General features: G+C 36.7%; 1 protein-coding gene across 1 annotated transcript in view; it reads left to right on the top strand.

The window, feature by feature from the left end:
* The first annotated feature begins 730 nt into the window (after positions 1 to 730).
* LOC145680787 (BTB/POZ domain-containing protein 1-like) overlaps positions 731 to 26662 on the top strand; it is a 27984-nt gene continuing 2052 nt past the window's right edge. Inside the window, exons 1-4 of the mRNA XM_081751791.1 lie at positions 731 to 892; positions 5778 to 5874; positions 20469 to 20586; positions 22923 to 23062. Of these exons, the coding sequence (XP_081607917.1) occupies positions 5861 to 5874; positions 20469 to 20586; positions 22923 to 23062 (272 nt within the window). The 5' untranslated portion in view covers positions 731 to 892; positions 5778 to 5860. The remainder of the gene's footprint in view (positions 893 to 5777; positions 5875 to 20468; positions 20587 to 22922; positions 23063 to 26662) is intronic.

Below are 26662 nucleotides of genomic sequence, written 5' to 3'. Positions count from 1 at the left end.
GAACCATATAGTCTAATTCTCCATATATAGCACTTGGCCAACTTCTTAAGTCCAATATTGAGTCTGCTAGTCAAGAGTGATCTTCCTTTGTGAATTAACAGTTTTGGTAATAGTACACATGGGAACCCCCTGATCTGCGTTTCTTCTGTGTTCTATTACCACTTCTACATGAAATACCATAAATTTTCTACGTAGTGCAATAGTAAGAAGTATCCATGTGCACAAGATATGCGATATCCGTTAAATTCCCCCCCCCCCACACACACACACACATAGTCATAGATAAAGTACAAGGGCACTACACATGCAGATATAAAGTACAGGTACATTCTTTTTTATTTTCGTATCAGTCGATAAGTAAATGAAAGTCGCTTTGTTACCCCCTTTGTAAGTTCGTACATACTCAATGAATAATCCCTAAAAGTATGAGCGTGCTGCTCCTTCAGGAACTGATGCAGCTTCATGTATACTATATCCACAGCGTTTAAGAAAACCGACTCCATATCCTTAATTTGCGCTATTTGTAGTAATTAGATCCTATACGGTAGCAACATCATTCTTAATGTGCACACGACTTTTTTTTAGAGGCGTGTGGATATCACAAAAATGTTTCCATTATAATTAACACGCTGGATATCAAAATGACAGTAAAGGCGGAAAATGTTTTACATTGACATGCAAACTGTCTATAAAATGCATGAGCTCTATGTAATAAACATGTCATAAATCGTTGCTTTCTTTCTTGTGGAATAGTCTGTGAACTTTAACTGTCATATTGCAGATCTCTTTTATCTTATTTTCTTTTATCAATTCTCTGTTTTAAGTTTTGTGCATGTTGTCAGAGAATACTCAATAAAAAGTATCCAGGCAAATGTACTGAAGGAAAATTTTAGTAAGTAATATTAGGCTTATAAAATCCGTTTCCAATGTTTCGTATACCTATCGGGAGATGAAAATTGAACATTACTACACTCATTACTAATTCACTTCATTCGTTAGAGTTAACATAAAAAGTTACGTGCTTTTACTTCAAAATGATCTGTTATTTCTGACTTTCACTCATTTACATATGTAAAATATCGCAAAGTAGTTCTATAATCACAGTAGTTCTTAATCCTGCTTAGTGTTTCGAGTCAAATTTCCTATTTCATGCATCCTAAGTTTTTCCTGAACCTTAGAGTCCAGAATAAAAGTTTCAGATCCGTAGAAATTAGAGACCTGTATTTTTTTTTAATGCTATATGAAGTTATAACAAAAAATTTGACCTAACCGCATGCAGTTCTGGGATTAAGTATAGCCCGCTCCCCCCAGTGATTTTTAACGAATCATAGTGATTCTAACGATTCATACTAGTTCATAATGAATCGGAATCGCGTGTTATAAAGATTTAAGATGTAAATCTTGCGGTAAGGAAGCTTTAGTATAAGTAATAGTAGTAATAGTAGCGGTAGTAGTAGTAGTAGCAGTAGCAGTAGTTAGTATCAATAGTAGTAGTAGTAATGGTAGTTAGTAGCAATAGTAGTAGTAATAGGAACGGGTTAGAAGCCCCGCAGGGGTTGGTTGGAGTCTGTTCTCGATATAAGTAATAATAATAATAATAATAATAATAATAATAATAATAATAATAATAATAATAATAATAATAATAGTAGTAGTAGTAGTAGTAGTAGTAGTAGTAGTAGTAGTAGTAGTAGTAGTAGTAGTAGTAGCAATAGCAGTAGTGGTAGTAGTGACTCTTCCAGTTCCGGTGACAAAGAACTGGGGGGAGCGGGCTATACACAAGCCCAGTTCTGTCTATCAGTAAAATATTTCTATGCAGTAAATAATAGGGAACAGATTTAAGTAATCGCAAACACGATTTGGTGTAGATGACCAGTGATTAAGTCGTCACGTCAATTGTTATTTTATGATTAAAATGAAGACGAAATCTTTCAATTTAACGACGTTAGATTATTCCCTTTAGGCTAAGGGAGACAATACTTACAGGCACATAAATGATGATGGAAGAGTTGGGGGAATAAGAATGTGGGAGGAAACAGGAATACTTTGACAAAACCGACAAACACGATGTTATCCAGTACATACTTACTTACCCGGGGATCGAACCAAAGACCTCACACACTAGAGCTCTACCACTGAGACACTGTACCCGCTACTACTATTATAATGAGAGAGTACATATCGTCGATTCAATACCAAAACCGCGAATGCGTTAAATTTGACTTTGAGTTATAAGCATTTTAATATTCAACTTACCCAGAAAAAATTGTATATAGACTTAGGTACATGTTTTAGGAATTGACGATAACTTCTAATATACCGGTACTCATATTTTACAAATGGGACTTTGGTATTGGAATCTGTGTGCCCAAATAACATGAAACCCCACTTAGGTGAAAATAGCAAAATTTGCACATTCGCGAAATTTCCACATGACTTTATGCTCGAAATTGTTGTGTTTAACTATCAGTTCTGGAAGTTGGCGCTTGCTCAACCACTATTTTTGCAATTCGTATTTCAAATAAACACTATCTTTTTTTCACATATGTCAATCCGTTTCTGGAAACGCAGATCACAAGGATTCTCCAGTTGTTGGCACACATCAACTCCCTTTGAGTTTGAGCTGGGATCAACTCATATGACACAATACGGCAGCTTCTGATGATTTCCCTGAGTTCATGAAAGTGGCGCACTACAGTGGACCTCAATAGCGTGTTGTATGACATCAGAATCTGTCATACACTTTATAGCCGGACCTTGACTGATTCTCGACATTTTTATAACCTGCACAACATTTCTGAAAGCATTGAGTTGCTGTCCTGTGATTCACTGCACCTTCCCCTTTCGGAAAGCAAATGGTTTGGGTTGCTGCCGTATCGTTGTGCCTAAGTTCGAACTCATAGAGTAACAGTTCACATATTAGACGTTGTTGAGCACTAGTCATCAGTGTGGCAAAAATCTGACTGAAGATGCTGACGAAGTGACGACTCCCATATTATACTAGTGCGGTTTCCACACTACCTGTTCAGTCAGTTTGACTTTGTACTTACAGTCCATGACGGCGTATACCGCGCCTACTGTTTGGATTATGGAAATATTGTAAGAGTTATGAGTCATCCTTCTGCCTGCAGACTACTTCTGTAGTACAATGTATGGAAGCTGTACTTTGTTTACAAGTGTAGGGTTATTAGCGTAAAGCTATTACAACTGTCAAAGGAATTCGTATCACTGCGAAAACCACATTAAGACTCTTATAAATACAACATACAACCACTAACCAACCTAATCTACTCTACTCTACTCTAGAGGACTGATGTAACTCAGTGGTATAGTGCTCATCTCTAGGGAGTGGAGTCCCTGGTTCCATCCCAGCTTGTGCCGAGTAGGCTTTCTGGTGGAGAAACACTGTGTATGAAAAATCGTGAGACGTTAAACTAAAAATTTATATTTCATATCCTATCCTACTCTGCTAACCTAATCTATTCTACTTTACGCTATTTACTAAACTAACCAAACCTACTTTATTAATCCAACTTAACCTACCCTAACTTACTAACCTCTTCTAGCACGCATTGGTGCACCTTATTCCATGAATAGTAGTTTTCATCGTACATCAATTTGCTCCCATATTATCAAACTGTACGCAATTATCTGAACATGTACCCGGAAAATAATAATTCACCTTAAACAATCATTTTAAACCATAAAAGTAGTAGTTTTTTTTTATTATTATTATTGGAAACCTATTGTAAATTAATGCACACGATTTTATTGTTTCGACATGAAGCAAAGAAGAACACACGGTACAATATTTCCCTGAAAAGCATTTATTGCATACGAGGAAGGTCCAAAAGAAATCGGATTGAAAAAGCGCCCCGTTCCAAGGCGTAATAGAGAGTTCTCCCGCTAAGTGGGTATAATAGAGACCTTATCTAATCAGGTGTTTGCGTAGGAGCTTAACGTTTGATCGTATTATTGTTTTCCTCAACTGTTCTCGTTTGCCGCAAGCAATGCGCACGAGTCGAGTCGAGTCGAGACTTAAACCAGTCTCGATTCGTCTCGATAAAATGTCTCGACTCGAAAATATGTTTCTGTCTCGACTCGTGTCTTGACTCGAGAGTTTCTGCCTCGACTCGAAATTCAACTCGAGAGACGTCTCGAAATTCGACTCGAGACAAAATATACGCACAACATCAGCCAGAACATTATGACTACCTACCTACTTGTCAGTATGTCCACTTTTGGCACAGATAACAATGGCGACGCGCCTTGACATGCACGCAATGATTCTTGGTAGGTCGCTGGAGGGAGTTGGCACCGCATGTGCACACAGAGGTCACCTAATTCTCGTAAATTCCGGGGAGGGGGGCCATGTGCTCTGAGGTCATGTTCAATAACATCCCAGATGTATTCGATTGGGTTCAGATCCTGCGACTTGGGAGCACAGAACATCACTTGGAACTCGCCCCTGTGTTCCTCCAACCACTCCATCACAATCCTGGCCTTGTGACATGGTGCATTATCTTGTCGAAAAATGCCACTACTGTTGGGAAACATGGTCGTCATGAAGAGGTGTACGTAGTCTGCAAGCAGTGTGCGATACGCCTCGGCTGTCATGGTGCCTTGTTCGAGCTCCATGGACACATCAATGCTCACGTAAATGTTCCCAGAGCATAATAAGCAGCCGTCAGCTTGTCTCCGTTCCGCAGTACAAGTGATTCATCAGACTCGGGATTCATCAGACAATGCAACGCTCTGCCACTGCGACAAGGTCCAGTGAATTGAGCTGAAAATTAAATCTTGATCTCGAAAGATTAACTGTTAACTGTATGTGTTCTGTACCTTTCTAAAGTAATAAATGCTGGAATTGCTTTCAATGCTGTTTCTGAGTGAATATTTGCTTCAAATTAATATTAAAAATTATAGAAAGATTTTCGAGACATTCGAGTCGAGTCGAGATTTTTACGAGCAGTCTCGACTAGACACGTGTCTCGACTAAAAAATTCGAGTCGAAAAATACGTTTGTCTCGACTCGTCTCAAATTTTACAAAGTGTGTCTCGACTCGTGTGCATCTCTATTTGCCGTCTGCGACATCGTTATGGCAGATTCAAAGGAACAAAGAGTGTGTTTGAAATTTTGTTCCTGCTTGGAAAATTGGAAACCAAAATTTACCAAATTGCTTCAACAGGCTTTCAAGAAGGAAAATATGAACGGCATATAATTTTTGAGTGGTTTGAACGCTTTAAGTGCGGTGATATGAGTGTTGAAAATGATGCTCTTCATCATTTCGGAACAACGAAAACATCGAAAAAATCTGGCAAAAAATCAACGAGGATCGTCGTTTCATGATCGATGAAATTTCAAAATAGACAGGAGTGAGTTGGAGCTCGGCCTAGCGTGAGATTTTGTAAATTAGACGTGTTGCCACTAAGTTTGTTTCTCGCCTACTGACATAGGACCGAAAACACTTGTCTGAATTTGAACCATAACTTGAAAAATCAGATTGAAACTGATCCACACGTTTTGGCAAACCTGATGACAGTTTTCGAGAATTAAAAGAAATCTAAAAGGAATGTGTTTTGATGGTGTAGAGGCTGTAAAAACAACTTCGCACGTCTATTTTTAAACTTCAGATTTAAAAAAAATGGTTAAAGTAATATAAGTTGAATTTTCTTCAGATATATTGAAAACTATTTTAATTCTTACTTTTTTGATAACCAACTGTGTATATATTTTGTATGCAATATTAATTTTAAAATTTTCTATTTAATTTCAGAAAAGGGGTCATTCCAAAGACTTATCAATCTTAAGGCTGGTTGTTACTTAATTTGCAACTACCTTGTTAGAAACTTCAATAGGATGAGCTTCACAGAGTAAGAATTATTATATTTCTAAGGGAGACACTAGTTGACACTGATTTCAAAAGTTTTCATAAAATTGCATATTTCTAAATCATGTTGAAAGATAAAGTAAGATCTTATAGATTTAGTTTGTAATCTTCAGTGGTGGTCTTTACATAGAGCGAACTGAACAACAGGTCGGAACTTCAAACACGGATGAGCCCCGCACTTCAGAGCACTACTCTTGAATGTTTAGAACATCATGAAAAACAGATTACTGGTATACGTCATTTAATAGAGTTCTAAAGTTGTACAAAATCCTAGAATAGTCAAACCTATTATAGTTCTATTAAATAACCCATCTGTAGGACACTAACTCATGTACCGTGAATAAAAATATTTACATTATTCCCTCCAACAATATGTTCAATGTATTAGGGAGTGACATTGCCCTTCAACTTATCCTGTACTGTTCCTGTGCAGATGAATAGAGTTATAAAATTAAAATCGTACTTTTTGATCAATCTTGAATAAGCGATGCCTATCTGTAACGGTACAGCACCTCAAAGCTAACCCGTCGTTAGTGAATAAATCCGTATCTTAGTTCACTATTGGTGGGTATCCATTTTTGGCATTTTTTAATTTTTTTTTTTTTTTTTTTTTTTTACTAACTAGTAAGTACAGGTGGCCTATTGGTGTAGATATCTATCTCTCACGGCGCTAAGTCTGCTAGTTTCAAAATTGTTGCAGTTGTAATAAAGCACATGTTTACTAAGAAGTTCACATTTTGCTTTTGGCTTTTTCTTCTGAAAAACTAGATTTTGTGACAACCGCCCTTAGTGAACTAACGTGCGGAAATACATTTATAGCTTCCTAACTGGAATCAATTAGTTGAAAAATACTGAGGATGTATTCAACTTGATTTTAGGGAATGACAATTCATCTTATTTTTACCAGAGTTGGACTAAGGATCAATGAAAAGAAAATTTTCAATTCTTTCATTTATTTAACAATTGCTGTTGTACTGTAATGCTGCTATATGTAACGTTCCTCTTTGAGCGTTACATTTTCTCAAAGAGATTATTTGTGGAAATGTTTAATCAGCTCTTAGTTAATGTTATTTCTTTTATATTTCTCAATTCTCGACTCTCATGAAGGATTCAAGATGGTCGACAATTGGGCCAGTGTGCGTAGCTATAGTGTGCTATTTTTCTTTATATGTCTTTGTTTTGCGTTGAGCGGCCTTTGAGAATAGCTCTGACTGTTTAAAATAATTTGAATTTTGTGTTTCGTTTAAACAGAGAGATTAATTATAAACGTGAGTATATAAACGTTTATTTATATAATTTTTATTTCCACTCAGTCATATATATTTTATTATTAAAGTTGTCGTTTCCGTTCTACGCTCTGATGCGTAGTATGGAATGACCAATCAGGAAACGAGCGGGCTGCGGAGCCCCCTTTTGTCTTAGCTTATTGTAGCGAACATGGCGGAAGCGTAGTGAGAAGCATAATTTGTCTTTGGACATAAAATTTCCTGCGAATTATGCAGTAAACGATTGTGCTTTTATTATCAGTGCCCTCTTAAGCATTGCTGTGGTTGAACATTATGTTGGAGGAATGAATATGCAGTAAATTATAACGGATTCATCTAAAACTTGCTCAGCGTGTGTGTGTCTGACGTATTATTGGGATTGGCGCAATACTCGTTAATCACTGCTGTGGTGAGATCTGAAGTTTAATAGTCTTTCTTTATTGTCTCCAAACCGCATTCGATTGCGTATGGCTTGGTCCTCTTGAAGTAGTGATTTCTCGTCTTCTTGACGTAGTGATTCTGTGGCATCAGATTTCTTAATAAGGGACTCCATCCTATGTTACTGGTTATTGGTCATACCTGCTCTGTGGGATTAATGTTCCTGGACTGCGGTCGCTGTTGCGAACACAGTGTTGTGGCAGCTTTGCAGCGAACTTCTGTCTACCTGGTGAAAGTAGTGGTGAAATGAGCTTACTTGGCATCAACTAAGGAGATGTCACCCTTTGGTCAACCTGTGCCGAAGTTATGGTTATGATAGCTGTATGGTGAGATGTTGGAGAAGTCGTCAGGACCGGTTGTCACCCTAGGACATTGTTTCACAATGTTTCTGCAGTGTTCCTACTCGTGAAGTGAGAGTAAGGTTTGGTGAGCTTTGGTCACTGTTACCCAGGTAATTATGTCTACTATTCTTTATTCCGTCTCGTGGAGAAACTGATATCGTCCAGGAAGTTGTGAAAGAAATTTGTTCACCGTTTATAATCCGTCCAAATCGTTTTCGATCACAATATCTAACGTCAAATTAATATCTTCATGTGTTCATTCTACTGATACAGATCGTTTATAAGTAAACAACAATATACATTCAATAATTCTTGGTTTTCAGTGTATTTATATATTATCTGCGTCAGTTCACAATGTCTATAATATTGTCTAAAGTGAGTCTCGTCAGTAACATGTCCGAGTAAACGAAAGTGAGTCTCTATCCAGTAAGTCGAATCATACGCCGGCGGGGTAGACTGATATCAACACCGTTTCTTTCTTGCTTTGAATAAAATCATTTCCTAGAGTTGTTTAGATGTATAACGTATTACTCGCTACCATCTAGCTCATGTTCGTCCAGTAGCGGGCATTCCGTATTGTCTATTTTCTTAAATGCTCCGTTTGATAAAGTAAAGATTGATTAGCGATGGCTAGTTTATGTCTGTCCAGTAGCGGGTATTCCGTATTGTCTATTAATATCCATATATTAGTATTGTCTATTAAGTCGCCACACCACAAAATTTGTGTTAAATCCTCGAGTTGTCTTCATGTCATGTTTTAGCTATAATGTTGCTCACTAGTTCAGTGAGGCGCGCTAAGACGGTGGGTGTACGATACCGCTCGTACTTCAATGTGAAAGTGTCAGGAGTTGAGTCTAATTTCACTGGCTGGTCTTGTATTCCCCGTAATGTTCTACAGTGTGTATTGTTATTACCGCCGCTGTTAATTGTAAATTATGTTGAGGGAAATGCCCTCTTAACAGTTGGATGCGGACAAAGTGGAGATGTTATGTACTTAAAGGGGGAAGGTCAATCGACACAGCCGTAGGTCTACTCTCTCTCTGTAATGAGATATTTACGAGCAGTAATGTAATTGGTAATCTCCTCTTTGTGAAGTAGCCTACCGAGGAGCTTGTGCTAATGTCTAGTTAAATTGTAAACAACTCTTTCACTGTTATTACAGTACTGTTTAACTTCTACTGTTACTCATCTTTGAGTTGTGTTGGCATTAAAGGTTTGAGAATCTTAAACGGAATACATATAATTTTTTTTATTTGAATCTAGCTATCCATGATCATAAATGTTAATGAGAGTCTAGTATTATACGTTATTACAGAAGAGTTAAATAAACAGAGTTGCAAGATATATGGTGTTGTCCTGAATGATCTTTTTTTTCTTTTTCTCCATCTCTTCTTCCGCAACATCGACGATGCCATTAGTGTACAAGAATCTGGAGTTAAGTAGCGTTGTGTTTACTGGTCTATAATTATAGCGTAAGAAAGGAATAATATCGGCGACCCAATTTTTTTTCCTTTCCTTTCCCTTTCCCTTAACGTCGGCTACGGATACGTCTTAAGATAAATAATTTTTTTTTTTCAAGCTGGCTTCCCGTAGCCTAGGATGTTTCGTCTCAAGCTGGTGGTACCAGCCAGAATTTTAGAATAACGTAAAACTATGACGTTTCAAGCTGGCAACACTAGCCAGGATTTAAATTACTGTAAAATATTACGCCTCAAGTTGGCTACCCAGCCATAGAATCGAACTAGCGTAAATTGTTTCGCCTCAAGTTTGGCGAACCCAGCTGCAGGATTATTTTATTATCTAAAAATGTTACACTATTTGGTTGTTGTCGTGTTATGCGGGAAGAAACGAGTGATACGGACTGTCGCGTTGGTGTTGATGAGATATGCTGGATAGAGTTCACATATGTCTATGTTTATTAAGAGTTAAGTAAGTAAGTAGAATGTCGGCTGAGTCGAGGAATCTTCCTCCTAATGGAGATGATATTATTTGCGTTTGTTGTAGCGAGCCTCTTGCTGCCGTGGAACAAATTGATTCTGATAAGAAACGTGCTATATCTTGTGACAGGTGTCACGAATGGTCACATTTTGTTTGTGTTAAGTTAAAAGATACTCCTAGTGTTTTCGAAGCTGTTAGCTCAGATTCTTTTGTTTGGGTTTGTCCTAAATGTGACGCACATACTTCTTCTGAAGTGTTGGAGCGTGAGAATGAATCACCTCCCAAACATTTTTCTTTGCCTAAGTCCCCGCAAGGAAGCGAAAAAGGGACAGAACAGGCGAATGAACTCGCCGCAATGTTAGCTCAGGTGCTGAGCAAAATAGAAAACGTTGAGCAAAGTAATAGTAAAATAGAAAGTAAGATAGCAGAAAGTAATGAAAAAGCTGAAGCTAACAATGCTAGAATTCAGGAGTGCATTGTTGAAAATGTACATAACCTTTCCACTACAATTAACAAAATTGATGAAAGAATAGGTAGTGTAGAAAATCTTTGTAGTTCTTTAACTGTTAATCAAAAGGATTTGCAAGTGCAGTTAGATAACATTAAGGACATTAAGGTAGAAGTTGACAGTAATAAGTCATGTATTGAGAATAATAAGAGTATGTATTGAGTCTGTTAAGTCGTGTGTTGAATCTGTGGAATCTCGTGTTGATTCTATTGAGAATGAAGCTGAATCTCATCATAAAGCATTAAAGGTTGTTTTTGATAAAATAAAAAACTTGAAAATGAAAATGATGAAGTAAAAATTGAATTAGAGGGGTGTAATACTAGTCAATCTAAACTTTTTGCTGAAGTGTTAACCCTAACTAATAAAGTGGATAAATTGCAGAAACCGAAATTTACATCAGTTGAGTGTGGGAGCCTGAGTAAGGAAGGTGTCCCCTGTAAACGTCCTTGTATTAGTGTTGACCCTCCTGTGTCGTTTTCTGAGTCAAGGGATAATTTGCCTGTCAATACTATTGTTAGTACGTCTGCTGAATGCAATGTGTCTGTTACTAATTATTTAAGTAAACCTGTGTTTGTGCAATCAGAACCAGATATTAAATATGAGTTTCCGGCTAGTCCTATTGAAACTAAAGTGGTTGGCAGTGCTTTAAGTATTTTTCCAAATGTTAATTCTTCTGTTTATTACAGTAATAATGTAAGTAATAGTACTCGTACTACTGACACTGTCACATGGTCAATGTCGAGAGGGATCACTTCTATGTTGGGAATAGCCCACCAGTGTTTAATACTAGCTATTTAAAGCCTAGTTATGATCCTAGTGTTTTTCACCCTACTATTGTATCGAATAATCCGGTATCGCGAAACAGTGTTGCCACCTTCAGTGGTATAACACCAAATTCATTGCCTTTTGCGATTAAGCAGAAAGATTTACAATCTTTTCCTTCGTATTCTGGGGATATCAAACCTGGAGCCCCAAGGAAGTTTTTGAGGGATCTTGAGAAATGTTTAAGTATGTATTCACTTACTGATGGAGACAAACTACGGGTCGTAGAACATTGTATGGTGCGAGCCGCGTTTGCTTGGTATACCTCAGTAGCTCCCGAAATCAAAACTTATCAAGACTTTGTGCGTCTTTTTAAGAATCAGTATTGTTCGCCTCAGATAGAGCGTGTACAGAAGAAGTCTTTGCAATCTTTGCGCTACGATAAGACGAAATTTGCTTCATTGTTAGACTACGTATGGTTTGTAGTTGAAAGTTACTATAATATATGTGAAACCCCGAGTACTTCGGAACTTGTGGAATTAATTTTGAATAGTTTACCGCCTAGAGATATGCGTTTGCTGTCTGTTCAGCAATATAATAGTGTTGACGAATTAATGAGTAAAGTAGCATTATTATCTGGAATTGAGGATACTTCTATACATGAAGTTAGGCCTCCGACAAAGAAAGTATTCGCTAAGCAAGCTAAAATTATTAATCGTAATTCAGAACATGTTGACAGTAGCTGTCAAACTGAATTTTTAAGCTATGCTCAGACCGAAAATAGAAATAATAACAATAACAATAATAGTAATAATTATCAGTATAATCGATATCGAGGAAATGGTAGAAACCGTTATCGTGGAAGAAATCGAGGACGTAACGGGAGATATCAAAATAATGATAGGAGACGAGATGAAGCATCTTCCAATCCGAGGGAAGATCAACCTTCATCTACTTCGGAAAACTAAGGTTGAAGTCTTTTACGAACACGGGGGGAAACGACTGCTGTATTTCTTCAGTCCCCGTAGATAATGATTCAGAAACTAACGTCAAAACTTATAATGTCTTGGTGGAGTCATTATCTGGAGATGTAAACAATAACGAGAGCAATAATGTTATGTCATTTAACGTAAACTTTGTAGTTGAGGAGGATGAAGAAAAGGAAAAGCCCGACTATTATTTTTCTTCTTCCCCTGTTGTCAAAGGAAACATTGGAGGAGTCCAATTAACCTGTACTATTGACTGTGGGTCAGATCTATGCCTTTTGGACTGGAATATTTGGAAACAGTTAAAATTAAAATTCTCATCTGCTAAATTGCGACCATATACTGGTTTGTCATTGGGTGCCTTTGCCGGTACAGAAAAATTTTCAGTTCAAGGTGTCCAGATATTTAGTTTAAATATTCAGGGTCATTTGTTTGATATTCCGTTGTTTGTTATAAAGTATCTTCGAACTGATCTTATTTTGGGTTGTCCATTTTTAGATAAATTTAAGGCTGTTATTGACAGGGAGAGAAAGGAAATCAGATTGCGTGATAATGCTGGTCATGTTGTGATTTCGACTGATCAACCTAGTATTCTTATGGTAGCTTTGTCTTCAAACAAGGTTGAGATCGGGAGGACTGAATGGCCGTCCGATAAGCAGGAATTACTTCCTTCTGAACTTTCGTGCTCTGATGTTAATACTTTAGAGGTTTCTCCTCCAGTAGAAAATTCAGCTGTTCTTTCTGTGTCAGATGTGCATATAGTTCCTGAATCTAACCTTTCGAAAACTGAAATTCAGGACTACATCTCATCTCGAGAAGATTTAGATACTAACGTTAAGCAACGTTTATATAATTTGTTACTTCGATATCGTAATATTTTCTGCGAGTATCCCCGCAGGATACGAACGCCCTTGTACAAGATAGAATTAACTGACGAAGAACCTGTTGTAGGACCGTATTATTCTGTGCCAAAATCCATGGAAATGGAATTTGAGGCAGAATTACAGAAACGGATTGAATTGGGCATTAGCCCGTGAACAGACCTCACCGTACCGGAACCCCATGCATTGTGTTCGTAAGGCGTCTGGTGCTGTCAGGCCTGTAATTGATTTTCGCCTACTGAACCACCGTGTCCGGGCTCCTAAGGCTCAAGTGGAACCAATAGGTGATATATTGAACCGTGTAGCGAAAGCGCAATATTTCTCAAAGTTTGACTGTTCGTCAGGATACTATGGCGTAGGTCTCCATCCTTCGTCATACCCCTGTACGAGTTTTGTTTATAAAGGACGCCGGTACGTGATGTTGGTCTTGCCTCAAGGAATCAAGAGTGCGCCCGCCATTTTCCAGAGCGTCATGCATAGTTATTTCGACCAAAGTACTAAAGATTTCGTCACTTTATTCCTGGATGATATTTTAATATCTAGTACTTCTCTAGACGAACATTTCGCCCATTTGGAGCGTGTGTTCGAAATTTTCGAGCGTGGAAATTTTTCCCTAAATTTCCGGAAGTGTTGCTTCCTTCTGACGGAAGTGAACTTCCTGGGACATGTCATTAGTGGTCAGACTGTTAAAGTTGACCCACGTCATAATGAGCCAATCCGTTGCTATCCCGTCCCAAAAACCAAGAAAAGGATGCGTCAATTTCTAGGATTATTGGGATGGCGACAGCGGTTTATTCCAAATTATTCGACTCTTATTTCTCCATTGTACGATCTCATTAAGAAGGATGTTAAGTATAAACTTACTCCTGAAGTTTTGGATCTCTTGCGTGAAATCGTCAGTAATCCACCTGCGTTGGGGCAACCGGATTTCAACTTGCCGTTCCACATCCATTAGGATGCTTGTTCAGAGAATTTGGCTGGTTTTCTGGCACAGTACCCTGATGGGTCCGATCATCCAAATGTCATTGCCTACGCTAGTCGTAGAGTTAAACCTCACGAACTTTCATTGTCTTCTTTTCAGTTGGAATTGCTCTCTGTTTTGTTTCTGTGTGAACGTTTTTCACAATATATGCTTGGAAGAACCACGTATATTCATACAGATAATGCTGCCGTCACTCATTCTTTTTCTATGAAGAAATTAGATACTAGGACGACTCGTATGCTTCTAAAATTACAAAGGTTCGACCTTGTCTTCGAGCATTGTCCTGGAAGTTTAAATTTTGTAGCGGACACATTGAGTAGGAATCAACCGGAAGTGCCTTCTAGGTTAGAAGAGTATCATGTCAATTTCTTGTCTGTTCAAGATTCGTCTCTTTTCAACCTGGAGAAAGTCAGGGAAAAGCAGAAGTACGATGACTTTTGTATTAAGTTAAGGTCTTTATTGAATAGTTCTCCAGAACATGTCACTTGTTATCAAGGTTTGTTATATTTCAAGCATAGAAATTCGAACCAATGGCTTTTGGTTATTCCTCAAGAATTAGTAAAGGAAATAATTGGAATAGTCCATTCGCGTGGTCATTTTGGGGCTAGGAAATGTATGTCTTTATGTCGTTCTTTATTTTACTGGAAGAAACAAAGATTGTCAGTTCGACAGTATATAAGAGATTGTCTTGATTGTGCTGAGACAAAGTTCGCCAATCAAGTAATACTTAAAGAAGAAATTCATATAGAAGCTAGTCGACCTCACGACCGTCTAGCGGTAGACCTCGTTGGGAGGCTCCCAGTTAGTAATGCTTATTATTATATTTTATCTATTATTGATATTTATTCTAGGTTTGTTTGTTTCTTTCCTCTAAAGACTGCTCATGTTAAAGGTATAATTTCAGTGTTGGAAAAGAATTATTTCTATTTGTTTCCTTATCCTAATGCCATTGTCTCGGACAAAGGTTCACAGTTTGTCTCGCGCCCCTGGCAGGACTATTATAAGGAGCATAATATGAAATCAATATTAACGTCCAGTTATTCCCCTTCTTCGAATGGCTTGGCGGAAAGGAGCCATAAAGAACTCAACCGAATTATTCGTTTGGAGTGTCATAGTAATCATTCTAAGTGGAGTACTGTACTGAAGCGATGTCAGGAACTCCTTAATTATTCGTTATGTAGTAGTATTGATTGTAGGCCTGCAGAGCTATTTTTATCTTATTCTGCTATTGAAGCATTTAAAAGGAGTTTTCCTTGGCCTGGTGTTCTAGAGAAGACACCTACCCAAGATCGTTATATTACATTATATCCTAAAGTTACTAATAAAACTAAGAAATCTTTGAAACGAACAGGAAGGGAGGTTAAGTTAGAAGAAGGAGACCTAGTAATGGTAAGACTTCACTATCTTTCCTCTTCAATCAAAGGAGAATTTGCTAAATATATGAAATGTTTCTCGGGCCCTTTCTTAGCCAGAAAGGTCCTGAAAAACTCAGCGATTTTGCATACCCTCACTGGGGAAAGTGTGGGAACGCAAAACTTCCATAACTTGAAGAAATTCAACTGCTCCAAAGAACGGAGAGATGAACTTCTTCGGAATTATCCATATAAATAACTTTAACTAATAATATATATATATGGTGTAAAAAAAATTTTTGCCTGTCCCCTGGGTGGATGTAACGTTCCTCTTTGAGCGTTACATTTTCTCAAAGAGATTATTTGTGGAAATGTTTAATCAGCTCTTAGTTAATGTTATTTCTTTTATATTTCTCAATTCTCGACTCTCATGAAGGATTCAAGATGGTCGACAATTGGGCCAGTGTGCGTAGCTATAGTGTGCTATTTTTCTTTATATGTCTTTGTTTTGCGTTGAGCGGCCTTTGAGAATAGCTCTGACTGTTTAAAATAATTTGAATTTTGTGTTTCGTTTAAACAGAGAGATTAATTATAAACGTGAGTATATAAACGTTTATTTATATAATTTTTATTTCCACTCAGTCATATATATTTTATTATTAAAGTTGTCGTTTCCGTTCTACGCTCTGATGCGTAGTATGGAATGACCAATCAGGAAACGAGCGGGCTGCGGAGCCCCCTTTTGTCTTAGCTTCTTGTAGCGAACATGGCGGAAGCGTAGTGAGAAGCATAATTTGTCCATGTCTTTGGACATAAAATTTCCTGCGAATTATGCAGTAAACGATTGTGCTTTTATTATCAGTGCCCTCTTAAGCATTGCTGTGGTTGAACATTATGTTGGAGGAATGAATATGTAGTAAATTATAAGGGATTCATCTGAAACTTGCTCAGCGTGTGTGTGTCTGACGTATTATTGGGATTGGCGCAATACTCGTTAATCACTGCTGTGGTGAGATCTGAAGTTTAATAGCCTTTCTTTATTGTCTCCAAACCGCATTCGATTGCGTATGGCTTGGTCCTCTTGAAGTAGTGATTTCTCGTCTTCTTGACGTAGTGATTCTGTGGCATCAGATTTCTTAATAAGGGACTCCATCCTATGTTACTGGTTATTGGTCATACCTGCTCTGTGGGATTAATGTTCCTGGACTGCGGTCGCTGTTGCGAACACAGTGTTGTGGCAGCTTTGCAGCGAACTTCTGTCTACCTGGTGAAAGTAGTGGTGAAATGTGCTTACTTGGCATCAACTAAGGAGATGTCACCCTTTGGTCAACCTGTGCCGAAGTTATGGTTATGATAGCTGTATGGTGAGATGTTGGAGAAGTCGTCAGGACCGGTTGTCACCCTGGGACATTGTTTCACAATGTTTCTGCAGTGTTCCTACTCGTGAAGTGAGAGTAAGGTTTGGTGAGCTTTGGTCACTGTTACCCAGGTAATTATGTCTACTATTCTTTATTCCGTCTCGTGGAGAAACTGATATCGTCCAGGAAGTTGTGAAAGAAATTTGTTCACCGTTTATAATCCGTCCAAATCGTTTTCGATCACAATATCTAACGTCAAATTAATATCTTCATGTGTTCATTCTACTGATACAGATCGTTTATAAGTAAACAACAATATACATTCAATAATTCTTGGTTTTCAGTGTATTTATATATTATCTGCGTCAGTTCACAATGTCTATAATATTGTCTAAAGTGAGTCTCGTCAGTAACATGTCCGAGTAAACGAAAGTGAGTCTCTATCCAGTAAGTCGAATCATACGCCGGCGGGGTAGTCTGATATCAACACCGTTTCTTTCTTGCTTTGAATAAAATCATTTCCTAGAGTTGTTTAGATGTATAACGTATTACTCGCTACCATCTAGCTCATGTTCGTCCAGTAGCGGGCATTCCGTATTGTCTATTTTCTTAAATGCTCCGTTTGATAAAGTAAAGATTGATTAGCGATGGCTAGTTTATGTCTGTCCAGTAGCGGGTATTCCGTATTGTCTATTAATATCCATATATATATATATATATATATATATATATATATATATATATATATATATATATATATATATATATATATATATATATATAGTTTACAATCCAAGTATTAAGTCGCCACACCACAAAATTTGTGTTAAATCCTCGAGTTGTCTTCATGTCATGTTTTAGCTATAATGTTGCTTACTAGTTCAGTGAGGCGCGCTAAGACGGTGGGTGTACGATACCGCTCGTACTTCAATGTGAAAGTGTCAGGAGTTGATTCTAATTTCACTGGCTGGTCTTGTATTCCCCGTAATGTTCTACAGTGTGTATTGTTATTACCGCCGCTGTTAATTGTAAATTATGTTGAGGGAAATGCCCTCTTAACAGTTGGATGCGGACAAAGTGGAGATGTTATGTACTTAAAGGGGGAAGGTCAATCGACACAGCCGTAGGTCTACTCTCTCTCTGTAATGAGATATTTACGAGCAGTAATGTAATTGGTAATCTCCTCTTTGTGAAGTAGCCTACCGAGGAGCTTGTGCTAATGTCTAGTTAAATTGTAAACAACTCTTTCACTGTTATTACAGTACTGTTTAACTTCTACTGTTACTCATCTTTGAGTTGTGTTGGCATTAAAGGTTTGAGAATCTTAAACGGAATACATATAATTTTTTTTATTTGAATCTAGCTATCCATGATCATAAATGTTAATGAGAGTCTAGTATTATACGTTATTACAGAAGAGTTAAATAAACAGAGTTGCAAGATATATGGTGTTGTCCTGAATGATTTTTTTTTCTTTTTCTCCATCTCTTCTTCCGTAACATCGACGATGCCATTAGTGTACAAAAATCTGGAGTTAAGTAGCGTTGTGTTTACTGGTCTATAATTATAGCGTAAGAAAGGAATAATATCGGCGACCCAATTTTTTTTCCTTTCCTTTCCCTTTCCCTTAACGTCGGCTACGGATACGTCTTAAGATAAATAGTTTTTTTTTCTTTCAAGCTGGCTTCCCGTAGCCTAGGATGTTTCGTCTCAAGCTGGTGGTACCAGCCAGAATTTTAGAATAACGTAAAACTATGACGTTTCAAGCTGGCAACACTAGCCAGGATTTTAAGGGAAAATAGCGCTTTTCATATATGTTAAGGAAATTGTACGTTTTGGAAATAAAGCAGCATAGAACAAAAATAAATAGTTTAAATATCATATGAAGAAAAAAATTTAGAACTTCTTTCCTAACTGTAACTAATTAATATGCCATATAGGTTTAAAGTCCATTGCGATTGATGTGCGAGTGACGACACGCACTCGGTTTCCAGGTGCAATATCTTCATTTCTACCAGGTATCTTTAACCAATACATAAAGTAAGACTTAAGTGATGCATCTACTTTTACAAATTCAGAGTGATTTGTAATCTTACATTGTATTTTAAAAGGTTTACAAAACATTTCTATAAGCAATTAATATAAAAGCCTTTGAATAAATTTACGTTCCATGCATATTTTAATTGTCCTTATATCTAGTATATTTTACATCTTTATATCTGATATATGCATTTGCAGACAGGCGTAATGCAATGTCCCTGGTGATTAAAAAAAAAAGAAAACGTTCTCCACAGGATTCGAAAAATCGCTTCGATTTGTTTTGGTTTATCAAGCAAGCGTTATACTATTCGGCCACCAAGTTTCGCACACAATTATTTCTTATAGCCAGAGGTATAAGTGGATCTGAAAAGGTAGGGGGACGCATGACGCCACAACGTCCCCTGTGCCTATCTTTGACCATTGTAATTTTATAGGAAGTGAAGTGAAGCGATAGATATTTTTTGGAAGTGGGTGGACGACGTAACCCCGCGTTCTCCCTAACTTTTACCCCTGCTTATAGCAGAATAGACATAGCGAAGGATGCTTACTGAACTTGAATATATTTGAACATCTTTGGTCCGGTTTGAAGACACGATTTTCGTCTTCGTCCTGAATCATTCATGATTTCTATGACTCCACTTCATCAGAGGGCGAAAGATGGTCCAGTGAGTTGCATTTGTGTGTGTGTGTGTGCGTGTGTGTGTGTTTACATTAAGTTTGTAAGCAATTTTATGTCAACATCACCTTCTAGTGATATGTGCAATCTTCTAACAAGAAAACAAACAACACTATCAAACTTTTAATATGTCGCAGAATATTAATTATCTAAAGAAGTTTAACAGTCTGAGCCATTACATCTACTTACATGAGTAATTAGAAAGAGTGGAAATAGCCTAAAAGAATTGGTAGAAGAGATTAGATTTGCTTATTGATGATATTAGTATCATTTACCGGTACAACTTTGAAGGAATGTTAAGTTTACGAGGGTCATCCAGAAAAAGAAAAAAAGGACATTTTGATGTGAAACACAAATGACTAATGGTGTATAAGAACTTACCATAGCATGGTACCAGTTTTCCCATACCGTCATTGTACTCTATTCACCAATATGTTCAACCATGTACGACATCCCTTTTGAGTTCATCAGCAGCTCTTTCCGAATAGAAGGCATACTCGACTGTAACATTCAGTATACTACACCTACGAAGCCTCAGCTTGAGCCAAAGAGCGAGACGGTAGAAGTTTTGAATCACTGGATAGGCAACGCGGTATAATTATCAAAAATCTGGTATAACAGTATGATAAGGACGTGAATGTTTGTTGGTTTGGAGTTTAATGTATCATTCATCGGTGACACTGTATGAAACGTGGATCAACTTATTCACGTGAGATCAGAACCACATGAGCTTCCAGCAAGAGTAGAAGCCAGGTCTTCCGCGCCGAAGGCTAGTACGCTAACTATATTCCCACGAGCGACCTCTAAGTGGAGAAATGTGTAGAGTGAATATGTTGAAGACAGTGTAAAGTATGCAGTTTCTGTACAATAAATCTTTTCACAATCATTTGCCGCTTGTGTTTTACAGCAGAATGACCCTCGTATATGTATGTAAAAAGTTTTATTATTATTATTATGCTCAAAGAAATCATTTTTTAAAATGTTACGCAATAGATCTTTCGTATATAACAAATGTAGTAATAATGTGAAAACTCATCTTGTCTCTTCTAGTTTGTCTTCCATGAACAATCAAACGTTGGAAGCATATGGACGAAAGGACAGATGGAAGAATCTGCTAGAATCGGAGCTTTGGAGTGACTGTATATTCCTAATCGGCGAAGAACGAGAGGTTCTTCTAGTTTTTATTTAATTTAGGATTTAATATTAGTATGTCGCCATCACTAAACGGCGTGACAAACATCTTAGTATTTGAAGGCAGCGCTGCAAGTTCCCTTTAAATGCTGCTAGCAAATGAGAGGCCAGCGGTATTGCCACGTTTATTTTGTACGCATCCACGTCTATCGGCTGCCACCACAGCCTTCTATATGTTCCTAGCCACGAAGTGAAAATGGCAACGCCGCATTATCTGTCATTGGTAGTCCGATGGTCCTGCCTAGTGGTTGTAGGGGATGCAGTAAACACGAAAAAGCAGGAATACGACCATACTTATTACACCATGCGTGATATGCGTGTCCTACGATTATTATAGTTTAAAGTGTATATTTTGCAAAAGAAAAGGTGCATGAGCTGTATGAAAATTACAGTTAATTCTGGACAATACGTACGTGTTTCATAAGAATATTTACAATGCTCGATGAAGTTTTACTATACGCATCCATAGATTGTAAAATGTACAGGAAAATTTGGGCAAGTCTTTAATTTGGTACATATATAGAAGGCTGTGGCTGCCACCTGATCGCGCTGTAGTTTGTCTGCTTAGCCATAGCCACACCCCTTTACCACTTGGTAACGTTTCGTCAGAGCTTGCGTCTTATTCGTTTAGCTGAAATGCCAAGATGTTTGTGACAGGGCTCTAGTTTTGTTCATGATAAGACTTAAAATATTAAACAATGATTTGATTATTCTAAAATCTAAATTACACGTAAATTTTCTGCCTTCTTTTCTATAGTTCATTGATTTATATGGTGAAATCTCCTCTCGCTTTTCCGTTGAGATATGTGGGAGTTTAAGTTAGTATCTTCTTAGCAGATAAAGTACTGTCTTTCTTTAATTCCAGTTAAGCTGATGAGTGATCAAAATATGTCTTTTCCTCACTACACGTGATCTGATTATATGTTAGTGTTCCTCGTTCTACCATCAATCTCTGGAAGAGTACAAAAATATTAATTTCACAACCATTCACTTTAATTAATCATCCATCCCTTTAGTCCAAAGGGCTTAACAATGGGACATTAAACTTAAAAATTCATATTAGTTTCTTCTTTCTTGATGTTGTAATTTTCACATCTTGCAGAACATTATCTTATAAATATAGATAAAGATTTGAAATGTGGTTGGTAGTCAAACAAAGGGAACGTTTTTTTTTTTTTTTTTTTTTTTTGCGATTACCCTTCAAATTCTTATTCCATACGATTAGGTCGTTTGTTATCAAGCGAAAGAGAACGCTAGGAAAATAAGGGAACATAATAATAACCTAATAGTAGATAACGCTAGAGCAGAGTTGCAAAATGAGAGAAACCGAAACCCGGAACAAGAATTTTAGGAATGATCAAGAAATGGATCAAAAGATCGCGATCTTGGCGAAGAATTTTAGGAATGATCTAAAAAACATGCATCAAAAAATTCGATCTTGGTCAATAATTAATTTTTGGATCAGAGGCCACAAAATTTTTGGACGGCCCCTAAATCGAGTTTTCGTATTTTTTTTTTATGGAATCACATCATACTGAGTTAAGTGATAGTTTGGAAAAAGGAAATGAAATGTTTGAGCTTTACGTCCCACGGTAAGTGATAGTTTGGGTTTGGCTACATTATATGTAGTTCTCCAAATATAAGGCCTACAAGAAAATTTTTGATTGAAATATATTGGATCTTTTGATTAAAAAGAAAGGCATTAAAAGATAAAATCAGGCAATAGGTAGCCTCTTTATGGCTAAGTGGTTAGCGTACGCGCCTGTGGCGTGGGAGACCCGGATTCGATTCCCGGTGGGAGCTCATGTGGTTCGGATTCCACGTTAATCAGTAAGTCCCGTCTCATATAGCCTCGCTGCTGAAAGGAACGTTAAAATCAGGCAAGATTCCGTGTTACTTAACTCATCAAGTGATAGCTAACAAAAGAGTAACTATCAGTATATTTTTGTTTCACGAATCTTACCGATTTCAATTTCCAGTGCTTGAACGTATCGATCGGTACTGTTTGACGATGGATCAATTCCGTAGCTAATACTGTCGGCAAGGTTGAAAATATGACGTTGGTGTTCGATGTGCCAACCATTCACTAAGGACACTTTTTCACTTCTTTTTTTAACATTGAACCTTGTTAATTGAAACCGCTAGCTACATTCAAAATTGGGTGTCAATCTGTAAAATGGTTACTTCCTGTTTGAAAAATATGTCATAGAATAGTTCATTGTAAACAACGTAGAAGATTTATTGAAAGCCATGGCATATCCTGTTTCATAATGTTATGTGTACTTTTTTTAAAAAATATTGAAACTGTTATAGGTGGTGAGGGCTCATAAGTTTCCTCTGTCGGTAGCCAGTCCTGTGTTTGAATGTATGTTTCGAGGAAGCATTCCGGAAGTAACCGATAAACCCATTGAAGTACCTGATTTGTCTCCATGTTCCTTCAGAATGCTTCTGCAGTAAGTAATGTATTCTCGCTTTCATATTCTCATACCTAATTCCAATGAAACAACTAAGAAACAGAGCCTTACATATGGGGCGTTCAGAGCACAAGAGAATCAAGTTCAATTACCTAAGTTGTGAGGAAAAGAGTTATAAAGTTTGTAAGGTTATCTTAAGTTCATGGAAAAGTTAAGTCTGTTTTCTCCAAAATAAGAGTTGTTTACAATATCGGGACTTTCACATTTTAAGGTGTGAAAGGAGCTTTAAATAGAGAGCTCAAAGATGAAATATATCCAAATGACAAGTGGACTTGATTTCCTTGTGCACTGAACGTGATATATATAAAATGGCCAAATGTTTAGTTTTCGAAATCGAGACGAGACGAATCTTGAGTTCCAATGTGAAATAAGAATGTGAAACTTAAAAAAAATTTAAATGCACGTATGAACTAAATTCCATGGAATGAAGCCTCACACAATATGACCATATTGTACCAAAAATCTATTATTTTCTACGATAAGTTTTGTGGATAATGTTTTTTTTTTTAATCAAATGGGAGAAGATATTCATCTTCCATCAATGGAGTAAATTTACCACTTATCCCTGATAGTTTTTAATCGTAAGGATTGAATACTTCGGGAAAGAATAAGAGAAAATGTTTATTTATCCTAACAGAATCAAGTAATTTTTACGAAAGTTATAATCTTTTAAGAACTTTTCAAAATGAATCGTAAGGAGAGGATCCTAATCCAACCCTTTCTTCTTTCGTTATGTTAGGTTCATTCGAAAGAGATTATTTGGAATCCTAAGAAAGTATTTGGCATATTGCATATAAATCAAATACCTTTTTAAATTAAAATTTTAGTGGAACATATTTGTTAAACTTAAAGTTAAGACTTAATATGGGGCGAAGTTCTCACTTTCATTATTGGCAGATTTATATTTTGTGTGTTCATTTTATTCCTACTTGTTTTATTCTTACCGTACTTTTAAAAGATATGCATGAGCAGGGGCAAAGCCACGGGTTTCACGGAGACCTGCTCACAAATTTTTCGCTCGATTGCAATTCTTTATACCGTTCGTAAACTTACATCACAGGCTTACTGTTCTATAGTAACTCAGCGATCGCTATGCTGAAGCCTCGTTTTTTTTAAATAATGACACACTCTATAGACAATCTTGAAATCCTGTTTGTGTATCACTTGACGCTTCCAACTATTGCACTCCATTATTAAAATAAAGAATTCTAATATTCCGTATCTAGTTGCAGGAATAAATTAAAATAATAACACTTTTGAACTCCGCACACTATGATCACCTGTTGAAGAGTGACTGTGATATAGGGAATAGACAAAAATATGGAAACAGCTGGTATAAAAGAGGTAGCCATTTCAAACACTATTTGCGTCTGAATAAAAAGTGTCGCTATGATCAACGGCACATCCAGTGAGGTATAAAACCTGTCCAGATGGGGCAGTTAGAGTTCAGCGATCAGTCAGTGTGGGTTATTGTGAATCATGTCTGACCTGAGAAAGCTTAAAAGAGCACAAATTGTGGATACGCGTATGGTGGCAGCTTCCGTGACGAAACCAGCGGAAATGTTTGGTGTATCAAGAGGCACAGTCTCGAAGATCATGACTGCCTACAAGCGTTCCGGAAAAACCGTATCAGCGAAGCACCAGCGTGGGCGCAAGTGTGTGTTGCGTGACAGAGACAGATGCACATTGGCTAGGATTGTGACCAAGCATAAGATCACCACGGAGCCGAAAGTCACAACTGAACTAAATACAGAGCTTACAAACATTGTTAGTGTGAAAACCGTCAGAAGAGAACTCCACAAGCAGGGTATTTATGGCAGATCTGCAATTCCTAAACAACTCGTGACTGTTGACCACGCTGCAATACGGAGACAGTGGTGTAACTACCATAAAAACTGGACAATGGAATAGGGAACACGTCATCTGGTCGGATGAGTCTTCCTTACATTGTTTCTAACTGTTGGTCAAGTTTACGTGTGGAGCAGTACGTAAACGCACAAGCATATGATACTGTCTGTCCGTTACCAAGAGTGAAGCATGGCGGTGGTTCAGTGATAATTTGGGTAGCCATATCCTGGTATTCTGCCGGACCCATCATCACCCTGCATGGATATGTCACTGCGAAGGACTATGTAAACATTTTGAGCCACCAGCTGCATCCCATGACGAATACTTTGTTCCCAGATGGTAATGTCGAGTTTCAAGATGACAGAGTCCCTGTTCATATAGCTCCCATCGTCCAGAACTGGTTTGATGAGCACGAAGATGAAATTTCACATCTGCAATGGCCTCCACAACCGCCAGACCTCAATATCATTGATCCTTTGTAGTCACTTTTGGAGACCAAGATGCGAGCCCAATATCCACCACCGTCGTCTCTACAACAATTTGTAGCTGCTCTGGCGGAAGAATGCTACAACATCCCTTTAACAACCATACATAACCTGTATTTCTCCATTCCCTGTCGACTGCAGGATGTCCCAAAGATGGTCCTACTCGTTATTAATAAAGATAATGTGCAATTTTTTAGATGGTCCATATTTTTGTTCATCCCCTGTAGGTTGCAGTGAAAAACGAGAGACCGGGAAGTGCTATTGCGCATTCCCAAATTCCACCCGCCAAGCGAGCTGCTCCCAAGTCTAGTTTCGTTACTCCAGGTTGCAGTAGGAGAATAATAGCTGAAACGAAATCAATTCTTGGGGCCCTGAATCCATATAGAAAACTATTTTCGCCTCCTAATACAGTTTCAGCTCTATATAAATCAATATCAGAACCAGAAATAGTAGTTCATTCTATTATTTTTGACTATAATAGAGAAATAATTCGAAGATGGCAACTATCCATGCAGGACAGAATCCATACCTAAGGAACTGCTTCTCACTATTTTTACAGTTTTTTGTCTTGTGGCGATCAATGTTGAAACTGAAAATTGAAGACTTCAGCCACTTCCTTTTCGAATAGAAGGGCGAAGATCAAAATGAAAACCTATGCTTGGAATATTGAAGCCATATATATATATATATATATATATATATATATATATATATATATATATATATATATATATATATATATATATATATATATATATATATATATATATATATATATATATATATATATATATATATATATATATATATATATATATATATATATATATATATATATATATATATATTATATATATATATATATATATATATATATATATATATATATATATATATATATATATATATATATATATATAATATATATATATATATATATATATATATATATATATATATATATATATATATATATATATATATATATATATATATATATATATATATATATATATATATATATATATATATATATATATATATATATATATATATATATATATATATATATATATATATATATATATATATATATATATATATATATATATATATATATATATATATATATATATATATATATATATATATATATATATATATATATATATATATATATATATATATATATTATATATATATATATATATATATATAATATATATATATAATATATATATATATA

Source organism: Thermobia domestica, chromosome 3 (assembly GCF_964235325.1).
Source record: "Thermobia domestica chromosome 3, izTheDome1.hap1.1, whole genome shotgun sequence".
Classification (NCBI taxonomy): domain Eukaryota; kingdom Metazoa; phylum Arthropoda; class Insecta; order Zygentoma; family Lepismatidae; genus Thermobia; species Thermobia domestica.
This window is presented reverse-complemented; position numbering and strand designations above follow the sequence as displayed.